Genomic DNA, 17,367 nt, shown 5'->3' on the forward strand with positions numbered 1-17,367 from the left:
GTGACTGAGGTACAATTTCCAACAACTCATTACTGGCCTTGCTAGCTGAGACTTCTGAAAATTGTGCTACCATCACTTTCCAGTATAGGATGGATGGATGATTATATATTTGTAAAAGCTAAACAGAAAAATGGATGGGAAATCTCTGAGGGAAAATGTCAGCCCCACTGGATGGACCAAACCAAGAAACCAACTCTGCAGGAAGGCTTAAAGTACTTGCTTTTAAAGTGGCTATAATAACTGGATGTTACAAGTCTGTATTGCACCTCTTTCTTATAGCCTAGTGAACTGGGGAGATGCCAACCCATTATCATTGGGTTGTTTTTCTTTCAGTGGGCCTGGTCCAGTTGCCCATCCACAGTCGACATTAAGTAGCAACCAAAATCATTTCAGTAAACAGCAACAAGAATCCTTATTTCTTTGATAGCTATAAACTTAAGTCAGATGTGTCCAGCCTAAAACTCAACTTTTAAGGTAACAAAAGGACAAAATTACGAAAGGCACAGAGAGTAATCATATCAAATTGCATTAAATTAAATATGAATTACATTTAAATTAAATACATTTAATCCTAGTTGTTTCCATCCATTACTTTGTCCTGGCTGCATATGTTCTTTGGAGTATGGATCCTGGCACACCACTTAAAGGCCAGATGAAACCCATACTTATTTCTACTACCACCAACAAAAGGACCACTCTGACTTAAATCTACCAACATGAAATAAAAGTAGTACAGTACAGGTAGTCCTAGGCTCACATTTCATTTATGGACTGTTCAAAGTTACAATAATACTGGGAAAAAAAGTGACTTGTGAATATTTTTCACACTTATGACCATTGTAGCATCTCCATGGTCATGTGATCAAAATTCAAATGCTTGGCAACTGACTTGTATTTATGACAGTTGTGGTGTTCCAGGGTCCCGTGATCACCTTTTGCAATCTTCTGACAAGCAAAGTCAATGGGGAAGCCAGATTCACTTTACAAAATGGGTCAAAACTCACTTAACAATGGTCTCACTAGGAAGAGAAATGCTGGGCTCGATTGTGGTTGTAAGTCAAGAAACTACCTGTAGTTACCAAAACTTTGAGCTAGGGAATCAGGTTATGAATTTGCATGGTTGCTAAAATCAAATTTAATATTTCCAAAGTTCAGGCTAACAATCTTTATTCTCTCCCATTGTAACACTCTTCCTGAAGCGTCAGTTCATGGGCGCTTAGAGAGATGGTAGGAAGAGAAAGATCTGCTTTGCTAGTCTGCTCTCTTTCTAAAGCAACTGGCTTTGCTCTCTGCCATCAAAAATGGACATTTTCTCTCTCTTCACAGAGAATTAGGACAATTCCATGCCACAATTTAAGTGGCTTGTCTCTTTTGCTATTCCTATGTGTTTCTTAAGTCAACTTCAGAACTAGTTCATTTTAGGAGGGTGAAATGGAACTGGCCTGGTGCTCAGACTACAACTACTACAATGCCTTATTGATTAGTCTTCTGCTTCTTGACCTTCCCATCCATGCCTTTTTCTCTCTAAGGGTTGCTTCTTCCTCATTATTCTTGCCCTTGCTTTTTTTAAAAAAATAATCTTTATTGGTTATAATTTTTTTTTAGTAAGACATACAAATACAGCTTTAAACATATAAACCCTCCCCCCCCGTTGACAGTCATTCACAGCCCAACATTCTTTTCTTCCTCATTGTTTAGTCTCTAATCAGCATCTTCTTGTTACAAAATTAAGGGATCTAATACAATACCCATGTTCACTTTTAGTTCCCATTGTTAACAACTGTTATTTAACTTTCCCTGTTTTAAGTCCCTGCTGTTTTCCTTGTCGCCCACATACACCATAGGTTCCAGCTAAGATAATGTTCTGTTTCTCCTTTGTTCCTCAGCCAACCTGTCATTCTGTCCATTTCTGCACATTCATAAATCTTTTTAATTATGGCATCTTCCGATGGTATGGTAGTAGATTTCCAAAATTGTGCATAGGTTATTCTTGCGGCCACAATTATATGTAGGCTCAAATGCCATATAGATTTACTCATGTTTTCAGGTTTTATGCTTTTTCAGATGTTTGCATACATGGATGCATTCATCCCCCTCCCACATTATCTCTCTTGGTGTCAAGGAAGATTTAATCTTTGTTTTTCTCGTGGAAACATCACAGTTCCAATGCTACAATAATCAAAGCTCAATAATCAAATAATCAAACCAAAGGGAACATATTGCACTGATGATGTTGCCTAGTTTAGTAATGAAATGTATACAAGAAGACAACCAAACTCAGAGAGTATCAAGGACCCCACAGATTGTCCTCTTGTTCATTGTTCATCTGGAGGAGCTTTTAAATGAGGAAGAATTTTTCAGCTTTATAGAAATAGAATAACAATGTGTCTGCATTGCAACTTAAAAGTGTTTACTAAAATGAAGGCAACATTTGTAGTATTGTGGGCAGGTAACTGAAAAGTAAGAGGAATGTACTTTATTCAATCTATGGAAAAATGGGTGATGTAAGAATTGAGTGATTATGGGTTTAGGACAAGCCATAGACTTAAGGATTTTTTGCTGGGTCAACCATGTTTGTTGCTAGTTGTGAAGTTGTGTCCAACCCATCGAAACCCCATGGACAACATTCCTCCAGACCTTCCTATTCTCTTCCATCCTCTGGAGTCCCTTTAAACTCACACCTACTGCTTCGGTGACTCCATCCAGCTACCTCCTTTTCTGTCATCCCATACTTCTTTTGCCCTCAATCTTTCCCAGCAGTGGCTCAACCATAACATTATTAAAAAAAATATAGAGGAGAGAGCAGCCTAGTGTGAAATGGTTGCGCTAGAGGGGAGAAGGTGTACCAGGCAGTGCAGCCATTGTAGATGGAATTGCTGCTGGAATATAATGAAATGTTGGACACCAACAGTTCTGAAGGTCTTAAGATGGATGGGGCCAAAACAAAACAGTAAGAATTGAAGCTAGAAAACACAAGAATGTGATGGATTTGCAATGTGCTAGGAATGTCATCCACTCCTGCCCTCAAAAATTAGTGAGTGGCCTGTCCTGATGATGGGCCATGCAGAAAGTGCAGGTTTGCTCTAAGAGAGCATAGCTTTCCATGCTCTTGAAGGGCAGAGTGCATTTGCTAATTGATGTTCATTGCCCAATGAAACTGACTGCTCCTTTTGCAGTACAGAGTGTTATGAAGCGAGGAAGTTATTTATTCATGAAGGAGAAGGATTGTTCTTTGCAGTCTCTTATGATGGTTGCATGGGGTAGTGTGCAATAATGTGTGGGAAAAGATTTTCTTAGCCCTTTGTGGGTCTGAAGGAACACACTTGCAAAATTCTCCATGTCTTGTTTCAAAGACTCTGCATTCTCAGATAAAGTACAACTTTGAAGTCCAGGGTTAGTTGTTACTCATGAGTCAGCTGCCCAGCTCTTTATCTTCAAGGGACTTTTCCACAATTCTGTCCCCAAATATTAGGAATCAGCCAGTGATAGGCTTATGAAGAGCCGAGGTGGCGCAGTGGTTAGAGTGCAGTACTGCAGGCCACTTCAGCTGACTGCTATGTGCAGTTCGGCAGTTCAAATCTCACCGGCTCAAGGTTGACTCAGCCTTCCATCCTTCTGAGGTGGGTGAAATGAGGACCCAGACTGTGGGGGCAATATGCTGACTCTGTAAACCGCTTAGAGAGCCCTATGCTGAAAGCCCTATGAAGCGGTATATAAGTCTAAGTCTAACTGCTATTGTCAGCCTAAGCAATAGCAATAGCACTTAGACTTATATACTGCTTTACAGTGCTTTTACAGCCCTCTCTAAATGGTTTACAGACTCAGCCTGTTGCCCCCAATCATCTGTGTCCTCATTTTATCCACCTCAGAAAGATGGAAGGCTGAGTCAACTCTGAGATGGTGAGATTTGATCTGCCAAATTGCATTCAGCCAGCAGTCAGCAGAAGTAGTCTGCAGTACTGCATTCTAACCACTGTGCCACCGTGGCTAAGGCACAAATGACAGCTTTTCAGTCCAGTGATCAGCACTTCATTGATGGAGAAGATGAGATAATTAACGAAGCAACGATGAATACCCATTCTTTTATTGTACAATGATCTAGTAGCAATGTGCCAAGTAGATATAATTAATACTTATGAGCCAACTTAAAACTTCTGGAAAGTGTGTTTTAAATTTGTAAGTTGCATTTTTATCTTTATTATCTATTCACCATTTTTCTTATTTTTTTTCTCTAAAAATTGTATTGTCTTTTAATCTTGTTAAACATATTTTAATAAAAATGATCACAATTCATTTATGATTAAAGCTATTTTTTATTGCTTTTGTTGCTGCTGCTGCTGTTGGTTGGCCATTCATTCTGTAAATGACAAAAGCTACATAAATACAAAGGTCACCTAAACATTTTAACTTGTTTAACTTAACCCTGAATGATCTGAAGATCAGATTATCGAGGGAACAAAGGCAAGGACTGATACTTTTTTTTTTCATAATGGAGAAACATAAAAGAGGACACAAAAACCTTGAGAATGGTATCTTGAAACTGACTGAATGAGAAACAAGAGCAACTACAATAGCAGAATAACTTCATATATATGCTAATTGGGTCTGTCTGAGAGTGACTGCCCAGACAAGAAAACATACACTTGTAGTGGATAATGAAAAGAAAACAACTATTCAATGTGCCATGGCAATGAAGACGGAAATGCCCATTCTATGGTTTATAAGAAAAAGTAGTGAGAGCTTCCAGTGTCATAATGTGTTTACACAAATCACAGTGAATACAATCATATTGAGTACATTATAGTTCAATCACCCCATCTCTTCGTAGCAACTGGTTAAGATACAGAGCAAATGAACTAAGGGAAACTTAAACTGTTTGGGTTCCTTTTAGGTTAGAATAATAATTGTAACTCTGTTCAAGCTTATTTCAAGAAGTAAGTCCTATTAAATTAGAAAACCGCAATAAATTTCCACATGCTTTTAGTGTGGTCAAGATAAGATGCTCTTTTCTAAACATGAATTATGTGGAAAAATAGATTCAGTTATTGTCCTTTTGCATAAGACCAAAAGCCCTGGGTCACTGGGTTTCAATATGTTAATCTAAATATCAGACTGACTGATTATTTGAGGTATGGATATGGATGAACTCTGTTTCATCCTCATTGATTCAAGTCTTGAGGGGAACATGAAATGAACCTAAACTTTGTATATGGCTTTTCCCAAAGTTTAGTTTAGTTTTAGTTTTATTTAAATTTATAGGCCGCCCTTTTCCCTGAGGGGACTCAGGGCGGCTTACAATTAATGGGAAGGGAGTGTAGGACAAAACACAAGAAAGAAAAAATGTGAATAATAAAAAAAATAAACCAATAAAACACAACATTCATTCAGCATTCGGGTGGGGCAAAGTACAAGTCTTATCCCCAGGCCTGATGGGATAGCCAGATCTTGAGGGCTGTGCGGAAGGCCTGGACGGTGGTGAGGGTACGAATCTCCAAGGGGAGATCGTTCCAAAGCGTCGGAGCTGCAACCGAGAAGGCTCTCCTCCGCATAGTCGGAGTATCATTTAATATTTTGAACTATGCAGATAAATTGATATTTTTCAGTATATGAAAGTTAGTAAAATGATATCTATTTTACTAGTAAAATCTATTAAAATGTATCATTTTTTTTACCACTCTTGTTACTGGATCATCAATTTTAATGGACAATGAGATTCCTGTTGATTGATCGTCAAATCTAATCTACATAAGGTTAATGAAGTTATTGCCTTCTCCTAGCTTGACTGGTAGTAACAATTGAATATGGAAAGATTATCTCTTTCTCTTGAAAGTATTGTTCAGGGACTAGCAGCTCACCCCAGTATTAAACTGCTTCAACAGCTGTTTTTTTTAGCTACCCATAGTAAACCCAAAGCTGCTTTTTTCAAGAGGCAACTGGACTTTCTGTTTTTTCTTTGAAGATGTTTCACTTCTCATCCAAAAAGCACATTTTGGGCAACCAAGACCTGGATGACTGAGAATCTTCATAGACATTTACTCATAGTAAATTTTTCCCATTTTAGGAATTCTTACTTATTTGACTCTAATATCCAGTAAATAAAAGTGACGCAGTGGCTCAGTGGCTAAGATGCTGAGCTTGTCGACCAGCAAAGTCAGCAGTTCGGCAGTTCGAATCCCTAGCGCCACATAACGGAGTGAGGTCCCGTTACTTGTCCCAGCTTCTGCCAACCTAGCAGTACGAAAGCATATAAAAATGCAAGTAGAAAAATAGGAACCACCTTTGGTGGGAAGGTGACAGTGTTCTATGTGTCTTCAGAATTTAGTCATGCCAGCCACATGACCATGGAGACATCTTCCTACAACGCTGGCTCTTCGGTTTTGAAACAGAGATGAGCACCGTCCCCTAGAGTCAGGAACGACTAGCACAAATGTGTGAGGGAAACCCTTACCTTATCCAGTAAGTAGTGTTGTATGTCCAATGGCATGTTTTGTGTAGAACACAGAGAGGGAAATGGTATTCACAGACAGGAGGAAGAATCATTATCAAGTCAGATAAGCAAAGCTTGAGCCTGATCCAAGAAACTAGTTTGAGAAAACTTCTTAAACAAGCTCTCCCTAGTTCATAGTGAGGGACAGGGAAAGCACACTAAGACTTGCTATAATAAAAGCTGTTATAATAAAAGCAGGCCCAGCCTCTATGACATGGTTTCTGAGTGTGGCCTAAGTTATAGGTTGCCACTTTGTTTGTTCCTATTAACCTGTAACTTGCTCTTCCTAATGAAAAATAGGACATAAGTGCTTTAAATAAATAATAAGCCAATTAAGACCTTGTAAGCATGATCTGGTTTTCATGTTTTTGCACATGAAAAGAAGCCTATAGTGGAAATATTTCCCTTCAGGTTATTGTTTGGCTTTTTCAAAGAATATAGTTGCTTTTATATTTTCAGTATGGTAATAAGGTATTTGACAAAACATAGGTAGAGAGCATGAATGCTATTTAAAAATAGGTCTGACAGCATGTTACTAACATGGAAACATTTTATCATGGAAATTTTTGATAAATGGGGAGAGTGCTATTCACTTAACTACTGTTTGCACTTCCAATTTCTGGGATTTGCAGTTAAACTGACCCTTTTCATACATTATCATTCATTATTTCTTGTGTTTTATTCCCTTCCTTGAAGTTTCCTTAATATGTGATCCTAGTTAACTCACTTAGTTATCTTATAATGAGGTTGTCATGGCATAAGTGATGAATTTCACATAGCAACAGTAGCAAGAAAGGGAAAAAAATTATCACTCACATAAAATTCCAGTCATCTAGAAACAAGGGGCTAAAATATACAAATTTATCTCAAAGTATTCTTTGAGTTTGTTGGATTTTCCCCTCCTATCCTCTGAAATAAGTATGTGGAGAGTTGCAGCTTTTTCAAGATCATCACAGATTTTCAGAATTTTACATACATTTAAAAAAAAACCCGAAAGCTTGCATTGTCATTGTTCCGTAAAACTTTCTTTGTTATCTTTTCTGTTATTATTTTACTTCTCATGAACTATATGTGGCTGTCTTGTTCTGCCTATGGAAGCTTTTTGCTTAGAATAGTGTTCAATGTGACTTTAAAGATGTGATCAGGACTATGCATGCAGATGGAGATGGTGCCACTTAACTTTGGAAGCTATGTATTGAGCTAACATTTAGAGCAGGGGTCCCCAACACTGGTCTGTGGACTGGTACAGGTCCATGGCAGGCCAGAAACTGTGCCATGCAAATAAGCAAAGCCCCATCCATGGAATGCAGGCAGCACACAAAACTGCACCCATTCCAGTCTGTGGAAAACTACAGAACCAGTCCCTGCTGCCCAAAAGCTTGAAGGCTGCCAATTTAGAATATCTCTAGTTGATCAGGAATTAAAACGCTCACTCTCCAAATCTATTCCCAATCTTTCTGCACCTTCTTGATTGTGTACTTGAAGGATCAAGACACTTTGCCAGAATCAAGGATGAATCACTGCCTCACAAATGTATCCAGTCCATACAGGGGCTTCACTTTGGATTAAAACTTCTTCTTGGCCTTTTCACTCCTGATACAGTAGTTTTATTTGGTTTTGTTGCGGGGGGAAAGCCTCCATTAACTTTCATTTGGATTTCTTTTCTCCTTTTTGAACTGATGGGACTGTGGAGGCATTACAAGTGGCAAACACCTATACTGAGAAATATTAAACTTTCCTTTCCTGTGTTCAGTGATCCCGATGTGGATCAAAGCCTGTTTGCTTAGTTCAGTAATATGTTTTATATCCTGCCTTTCTTTGAAAGGTTCAAGAAGCAATATATCTAGCATTATTTTCCTGGGATTCAAAAGCCACTTGTCTGGAATGGAATAGGTGTTAAGTATTCAGAGTGAAGCAAGTAGGCTTCACTCAGGTCCACTGTTCTGGCGGGAAAATAATTTAAGCTTATTGATCGAGCCGTCTGACAACTCCCTATATAAACGCAAGCTGTCAGACAGGCAAGTTGCTGGATTGTACATAGTTGTTGAATAAAGACCCGTTTGGTGCTGAAGCTCTTCCGTTCGCCCTCTCTAAAAATAGGGTCTCCTGATAGTGCAAGGGATTGGATTAGAAGACCTCCAAGGTCCCTTCCAACTCTGGTATTCCTCCATTCACGCCTCCCCCCAACACTTAGCCTATAAAGTAAGTTAAACCAAAGGTGACTGGTCGAAAGTCCTTCAGGAAATTTTTAATGCTGAAGGATCTTGGTCTTAGTTCTCTGCCAGGAACATAGATTTCAAGGACCTGTTTCTGTAATAGCCTATATTTTTATGCTTTTGGTATTGTGAGCCACCTATAGGTTGAGATGTGTAGCTATTTACACCCCAAAAATTCCATAATCAATTAAAAGGGGAAGTTATAGAATGCCTATTTACCTTAGAGTAAATATGTTGAATTCAGTGGAAGATTTTACTGAAAAATAAACAAGACACACTGGTAAAAGCCAGCCCCTTCTGACGAAGTTGATTGGCTTGTATTTGTGTGGTATTTTAGTTTTCCTGCATCTGATCCTTTGGCTTTTTCCAGGCTGGTTGGCAAAACTTGGCTTCTTCTAGAAATGATCCCACGTGAAGGGTAGGTTCTAGTTTTGTCAAGGTTTGTGGCTCATTATGCAGAAGAAAAATGGTGGCTTAAATTACACAAAGCCACAAAGAAACAAGCTGGCAGACAAAAACGTACACATTCAGGTCAGTGCTGATGAGCATTAGTTTGGCACCCATTCATTGATTGTCAAGAGATCGAAAACTGCTCGATTGTGCAGAAACCTTGAGCCCATGTTCAGAATTGAGTTGCACTGTTGAGTTCTATTTGCAAGACCAGCTCAGAAGTGTAAGATTCCATTAGCACAAAAGACATAAAATGTAGAGTTTTATAGCTGGCTCTATTAAAGATTTTGACAGCTGGGAAAATAAATGAAGCCCAACACAGTGTTAGCCTTGCGACCCCAAAATTGCCCTGATAGCCAGTTTAATGAGGTGCTAAAATGTATTGGCTGGCTACTCATGTCTGCATCAGAGCACCCGGCCACACCTCCAGTCCCCTAGGTGATTCACCAGCATCCTGTAGTGTTAGTGACAAACCCAGAAGCCATCAAATCTGCAAAGCTCTAATTCAACTTGCTATCTCCCACTTTCAGTTCATGAATCAATCGGGTGATTTGATCAAAGCTTAGTCAAATCAAAGGCTCCCTTTCAAGTGTTCGTAGCTCTGTTGCTATATAGTCTATACACAAAGTTGTGCTGTAGGAAATCATTTCCCTCCCTCCCACTTTTGGGTGATGTGGGAGCTTATGCTCTGATTATACATAGATCACTTACTTGGCCTACATAAGCAGTGATGTGTGTAGCTCCCTCTTTATATTATTTATGAAATCTGAAAGTTTCATAGATCTACAGCAACACTGGCCCAAACAAAAAAGAATATTAGTCAAATTGTTTTGTTTATCTTTGAGCTAAAAGGATTTAGTCACTGAATAGAAAAAGCTGTTACCGTATATGTGACTGTCTTTGTCTACTTTGACAATGCTTGGTAAAGAGAACTAAATAAAAATATGGAATTTATCCTGTGGGAATCTAGTCGGATAAAGGAAGCGATACAAGAACATACATGGAAATCATGTGCTGCAATGTTGAATCTATAATCTATGATACGCAGCTAAAATATTTGATAGTGAAAGAGGAAAAGACTGTTTCACCATTATGCTTATCTCACCAAAAAGAAACAGAACAAAACTGAACAACAAAACAAATGTCAGAAATGCCAGAATAAACTACTTGCACAATGAGGTTTTGTGAAACTTTGGCTCCCTGTGCATTTTGCCATATATTCAGACCTTCGTACCATTGGCTGTCTTTATTAACAGGCCTCCCTGTTGCAAGGTTTACATGACTCCCTTTCTCAAAACATTGGAAGAGTGTGACACACTGTCAGCCTTGCTTCTGCTGGGCATCTTCACCACTGGGGAGCAGCTTCCTATTGAGGAGTGTACCTTCATCTCACATTCCTGAGAGCTAATTGGAGGCTTTGGGGAATTTGTGCTGCCTTGCTGAGAAAGATCTCTTTCTCCAGTAAGATAGTGCTCTCTGGCATCCTCCCAATCAGCTGGATAGCACCTCCTTTTCTTTTGCTGAAAGTAACTTCCAAGTGCACTAATGCTTTCTCAGAACTGCCAATCAGCAGTTACTGAAGTGCTGGGGAAGAAAGATGGTTATCTGCACCACAGCTACAATCATTGGGAACAAAATCAGACCCTGCATTCAGCAGAATCAGAAGGTAATCATTTGATACTAGGTGAAATAAAATCAGACTTCTCGCTGAAACACCAATAATGAAGCTAAAGATGCATGGCAAAACAGTGATGCTTAGAAAAAAAACTGTATGCCATTTAAAAAAAAGGCTTGCAAAAGGCAATGTAGCAAGATACTATCCCAGATGACATAAGCACTATACAATTACACAAATAAACATATATTAACAGATAATTCTATCAGATTAGCATTATTTTTGTTACTCTATTAAAAGGTTATCTATTATTCATTAATTAAATTTTTCATCCACTGTGAGGCAGATGGGAAATTTCAAAATTTGATAAACAAACAAACAAACAAATGCTGTCCATCTCACTTTGAAAAGCAACTCTGGGTGGCTTCCAATTAAAATCATAAATGTAAAAAATATTTAAAAGCATCAAAAAGCCGTGGTGATGCAGTGGTTAGAATGGTTAGAAATTGGCTGACTCCAATTTCCACCAGTTCAGTAGTTCAATCCTCTCTCAAAGTTGACTCAGCCTTCCATCCTTCCGAGTTGGGTAAAATGAGGATCCAAATTGTTGGGGCCAATATGCTGACTCTGTAAACCATTTAGAGAGGGCTGCAAAGCACTGTGAAGTGGTATATAAGTCTTTCTTTGAAATACAAAAGCAAGATAAAAGGCAAGATCAGTAAAGGGCTAGTCCCTTTTCAGTTAATTCACCAACCACCTCCCGTACTGAGCTAACAGAGGCTTATTGGCAGAGTCAAGTTTTAATGCCCTTCTGGAAGGCCAAAAGGGTGGTGGCAGAACATTCCATAGTCATGGCAATATTTCATAGAGTAGGGGGCCATAGAGTAGGGGCCATGGAAGGGTAGAGTCTCCTTCTAGACCTGCTGACTGAAATTCTTTGAGATGAGATCTGCAGCATGCCCCTTCTGCCAGACTGTTGAGATGGGCTGACCACATTGGAGCGAGATGATTCCTCAAATAATCTGGCTCCATACTATAAAAGGTTTAGGCCATAATCTAGTTAAAATTATGTCCATTATGGCCATAAAAAGTTGGAAGAGACTGAGTGGTGGAACAACAAACTATTTCAAGCTACAGGACAAAAACAGTTTGAATGTTTGGCTCTTTTTTTTTAACAAGACAACTCATTTGCAAAGCTTGCTTCAAATCATCCCATTGTACATATTGATTTGCAAAAGTGTACTAGTAACAAACAGTCACACCTGGTTTGTGATGCCTGATTTGTGCAAATGCACACAAGTTCCAGACAGGTTTACAAAGCAGTAAGCCTTGTGGGAGAGCTGTTCAGTTAGTTTAGTCCAAAACAGAGCACAGGATCAGAAGTATAAATGTACCCACGGCAGAGGTGGTATTCAGCAGGTTCTCACCAGTTCTGGAGAACCGGTAGAAGAAATTTTGTGTAGTTCGGAGAACCAGTAAATACTACCTCTGACTGGCCCTGTCCCATCTACTCTCTGCCTCCCAAGTCCCAGGAAATGGGGATTTTGCAGTAACCTTCCCTGGGAGTGGGGACGAATGGAGATTTTACAGTATCCTTCCCCTACCATGCCCACCAAGCTATGCCATGCCCACTAAGCCACACTCACTGAACCAGTAGTAAAAAAAATTGAATTCCACCACTGATCCACAACAAAAAATCCAGTAGCCAAGAAAGATGACAGTAGTCAAGGAATCTAAGAACCAAGGTTAGGTGTCAAGCTGGCATCAGGGACATAAGACAGAGATTTTTTAATAGCAGTAGACTTAGCAATAGCAGTAGACTTGTATACCGCTTCATGGGGCTTTCAGCCCTCTCTAAGCGGTTTACAGAGAGTCAGCATATTGCCCCCAACAATCTGGGTCCTCATTTTACCCACCTCGGAAGGATGGAAGGCTGAGTCAACCCTGAGCCAGTGAGATTTGAACCGCTGAACTGCTGATCTAGCAGTAGCCTGCAGTGCTGCATTTAACCACTGTGCCACCTTGGCTCTTAAAGATTTTTAAATCTTTTTTATCTGCCAAAAACCTGATCACATCCAGCTCATATTATTTTCTCCTGAAATAATAAAGTCTTTCTTATTGGTTGCTTTCTGGAACAAATCTTACCTGATGTTCTAAATCAGTTCCTTTTTTGCAAATAAAAACTAGATAGTGGCAGGTTTCTCCTGCTGTAACTAAGTAAAAATGTCATCTTTGAACTAAGAGTCTGTGAATCAATAAGGCTGATAAATATGTTTTTCAAAAATTTCTGTGGTCTACATTTAACTACACTTCTCTATGTAATATCTCTTCCAGTGGTGGAAGATTTATTTTTTAAAAAATTAAAAATCTAATTTAACTATTATTGACTTTTCTCCTAGACCATATAGTGAAGGAGTTTCAAGTCTATCAATTAAATTACCAATGCAATTCACAGTCTGTCAGTTTCCTTCATTGTAAATAAGAAAAAATGAATAGCAAGATAAGTTGTTTTCCAACTGTTTTTGTAAATGATGGATATTTTGTTAACAGGTGTCACAGTCACAGAGAACCAGAAAAAGTGTCAGTGGGAAGGGAGTGATTGTTTGTTTGCAAGTTTAATAAATAAATGACCACAAAGTTGAAGAGACAGCTTTTTCTTCTGTATGGTTGGCTTTTTAAGAGAAGGGATGAGATAAGCATGATCAAGAGACAAAGAATAATGACAAACCTGACTTGATTTTTTAAAATAATGTATATACTTAATACCTGCAAGTAGCGTCTATTGTAAAACCTCTTCAAAATATGAAAATGATATGGATACTTAAAATAATTAATTCATTCTGTAGAACAAGATACTTAGAATTGATTGTATGCCAAGGCTTTACATGCGCTTTTAAATAATTCAAAATAATTATTGTAAATCCTCTTCAGATTTACAATATATGCATGAGAAAAAATGGTAACAGGACCACGCTGTTGGCTCATTGAAGCACAGTGATTTAAAATGGGTCATCTGGATTAAAGTGTTTTACATCTACTTGCAATTCCATGCAACCACCCACACAAAACTTTGTGTCAATAGATGCCTCACTTTATAGCTAAGCAAAAAGCAGAGAGTGGAACCAGTAGGAAGATAGCATGGCATCCAGAGCACAGAAAGTGATAAAGTTATTCTTCCTTTTTAAATTTCTCCATCCAATGTATACAAACAGATACAGAGACAACAAGGGAACATTTTACATCCCTGAGCATATCCACCATCACCACCCCAAAAAATCTCACTGTAGGAGAACATTCCTGTATTACTTCCCTTACTATGGAATAAAATTCATCGAATGAAAGGCATTTACTCTAGAAAAGATAGAGATAAACTCTTAAGTGTTGACAAGTTTTTAACACTCTTAATTTAAGAGGCCGAAGTTGAATTTGATAGCACAAAAGTGAAATTTGACTTACATCATCAAACTTTCTTCTTCTACAAGTTCTTAATACGCTCTTGCCATCTGCTGTGAAGTCTTGGGGGACCTTTTGGACGTACATTGTGGGTGTATAGAAGCTGTTCTATAATACAACCATGGTGATGGTTCCTTATCCATACAAATTAAGCTTACATTTTGCATTGCTGTGACGAGATAAATTAGTTATTCAGGTTAAACAGAACGATCAGGTCTTTTGGCTTGTACTAATGATATTTGTTTTTAATTGCTTATGTTTTCTTTTTTTAACTCTCAGCTGTTTAAAAATGTCCAATGGTTAGAAAGGTTGGGTAAAATTGTATACCTGTGCATGTTTGTATGTATATATTGAATTTTGATAACAACTTTTTATGGCCTCTGGGAGCCGACACAAAGCTTTTGTGACTACATGCAACAATGGATACAACTCTAACACCAATAGTATATTTGTTCCTTTAACAAATAAAGCCTGAGCATATTTCTCCTCCGTGTAAAAAAAATTACATGTAAAAATTAAAAATTGATATTAAGGAATAGATTGAACCCATTTTTTCGCTTTTTAGTAGTTAAAGAGGCACTTTTCCCATAATATCTGATTCCAGTTTGTTTGTTGGTGAAATCACACTGAATATTACAGAAGGATTGAAATGGCCTTTGTATGCAAAATGATCTCATCTTCATCCATTTTCATTTATCAAACCTGTGCCCTAATTGTCCTCAATATTCAACAGCTGGAATTAATTTTGGCTTAATCTGTGTGAACTTTATAACCCTCACATGTTGAGAAATCAATTTTTGTTGTTTAACAATTGGTGATATTTAAATACACAATTAATTTAACGTTTCATCCAGAAGGAAATATAGTTATGCTGTTAATCTATGGACTTTTCAGGAAATGGATGTTTTTATTTATACTTTGCTTTTAACACTGCTAACAAAACCTCACAGTTCTGTTTGGGGCTTCTGACTGTGATTCTGTAGACAATTATCTACCGTATGTGCAAGCTCTGTTAAATGAAATGGAACTTGTGCATACATAGTTTTTTTGTAAAACACCAAGAACTTCCCTTGCAGTATTGCAGTCTTTATCTTAAATCTGACACACCGCCAAAGGTATTAAGAAATATTACTAGTGGAAGTATTAGTATGAAGTGAAATGTTATCAATGGATGATATCAGTGAAAAAAAAGACCTTTGGTTGATTATTGTCCAAAGTTTCTGACTTCCTGTACTAATCTGATACTAACATGTGTAAAATTTGAAAGCCATCTGCCTTATTGCAGAATAAGATGGATGAGCCAATTTCTCTAGCCCTCCAGATAATTCTTTATTCATGTTTCCAACACTTCTAAACTTTCATTGCCCACTATTTATTTCACTGCTTATATTTATCTTGCTTCCAAAATCCTAGGTGAATTCAATGCTATATAATCCAAATATGTTAATAGGTTAAAAAAGAAGAAAAGGTGCATTTCATGCCTGCTTCTTGGCAAGTCTAAGTTCCCTTTGTTTGTTCTCCCAGGTGAACCATCACGATGGTCATCATCACACTGTGACTGCTGTTGCAAAAATGGCAAAGGTGATAAAGAAGGCGAAAGTGGCACATCCTGCAATGAACTCTCCACCTCTAGCTGTGACAGCCAATCAGAAGCCAGCTCCCCTCAAGAGACTGTCATCTGTGGCCCAGTCACTCGCCAATCCAATATACAGACTCTGGATCGACCAATCAAGAAAGGTCCTGTGCAGCTCCTTCAGCAGTCTGAAATCCGGAGAAAAAGTGACTTGCTCCGAACTCTAACTTCTGGCTCTAGAGAATCCAACTCTAGCAAAAAAAAAGCAGCAAAAGAAAAGCTCTCAATTGAGGAAGAATTAGAAAAATGCATCCAGGATTTTCTCAAAATCAAAATCCCAGACAGGTTTCCAGAACGAAAACATCCCTGGCAATCTGAACTTTTACGAAAATATCATCTATAGGAATGGGGTTTTGCCAAGGAAAATCACCTGTGCATCTTTAGAAATAGGATGAGGAGAAAGAATAATAATAATAACTTAAATCACACATAAAGAACCCATTGCTATGTCCTGCCTAATTTGCCTATTTCACCAAAGCAATTCTAGTTCCATGTAAACAATGAGATAGGGAGGAATAACAATGCTTTCATTTGTTAGGCTGTTAACATACATCAAATGCTTGCAGTGCCACCTGCACATTGAAATCAAATGCTAGAGATCATTTACACTATGATTTATGGCAGCACCAATCTATTAGAGAGGTAAAATAAGGCAGAATCCTGGCAGGTGGTGATTTTTTTTAAAGCTGCATGCATTCCTGAAATCATTTTAAAACATTATTTATCTATGGCCAGGATAGGCAGAGGCCAAGAATTCTGAAATTAAGAAATTGTTGTTCCAGTTTACAATAGGAGAGGCTATGTATACTTGTCTGTCTCTCTACCACTGTTTTTACCTTCTTACTGTACTTTCTCTGAAAAATATTGACTACAATCTTTTGGTGACCAATTTATCTTGGTCTCTTCTTCTTTATCTTGGTCTCTTCTTCTTCGTGATGGCTGAATTGTTCTTTTGGATATTTTAATTTTTGTATTGAGAGCAGTCTGTTGTTGCTACCTGGGGATACATCTGAATTTGCTTTGTCTGCATACCATGAACATCTCTGGGCACAGGCGTCTGTCAGCTTAGAAACATCTGAAAATCCACAGGTGCAAACCAGCTGCAGGCAGGTGATCACAATTACATTTCCTTGTTGAAGGTCATGCTCAGCCTTTGGTCTTTTGGAATAGCAAGGGGGAGAACCAGACCAAATTGGATTTCTTTATATTTAAGTAAAATCATGTTTAGTTAATATGATGTCCCCTTTCTCAAGTATTTACTAATTTCCCTTTTTCTCACATTCAGAATTAACATTAAAGTTTAAAGAGACCACCCTATGGCCTTCTGCTGGATGCCGCTGCACTCAGTTGAAACCTGCATGCAGAAAGGGGATATTTTTGTGCAACCGTAATGAGTTTTTCTCTGTTTTGCCTTTAGCTGTTTTTCTACAAGCTCAGATCAAAATTGAAAAATTCAGAGAAGTTTAAAACTCAGTCGGGATTCATTGGAGCGCAATGGCTGGAAAGAAATTGG

General features: G+C 38.2%; 1 protein-coding gene across 1 annotated transcript in view; it reads left to right on the forward strand.

Annotated features, from left to right (window-relative positions):
- Positions 1-16,759, forward strand: part of KCTD16 (potassium channel tetramerization domain containing 16) — a 182,302-nt gene extending 165,543 nt beyond the window's left edge. The window contains exon 3 of the mRNA XM_014060160.2: positions 15,746-16,759. Coding sequence (XP_013915635.1) covers positions 15,746-16,197 — 452 coding nt within the window. The 3' untranslated portion in view covers positions 16,198-16,759. The remainder of the gene's footprint in view (positions 1-15,745) is intronic.
- Positions 16,760-17,367: the final 608 nt, after the last annotated feature.

Source organism: Thamnophis sirtalis, unplaced genomic scaffold (genome assembly GCF_051295495.1).
Source record: "Thamnophis sirtalis isolate CommonGarterSnake01/CBP01778 unplaced genomic scaffold, rThaSir2_p1.2 scaffold_3, whole genome shotgun sequence".
NCBI lineage: Eukaryota > Metazoa > Chordata > Lepidosauria > Squamata > Natricidae > Thamnophis > Thamnophis sirtalis.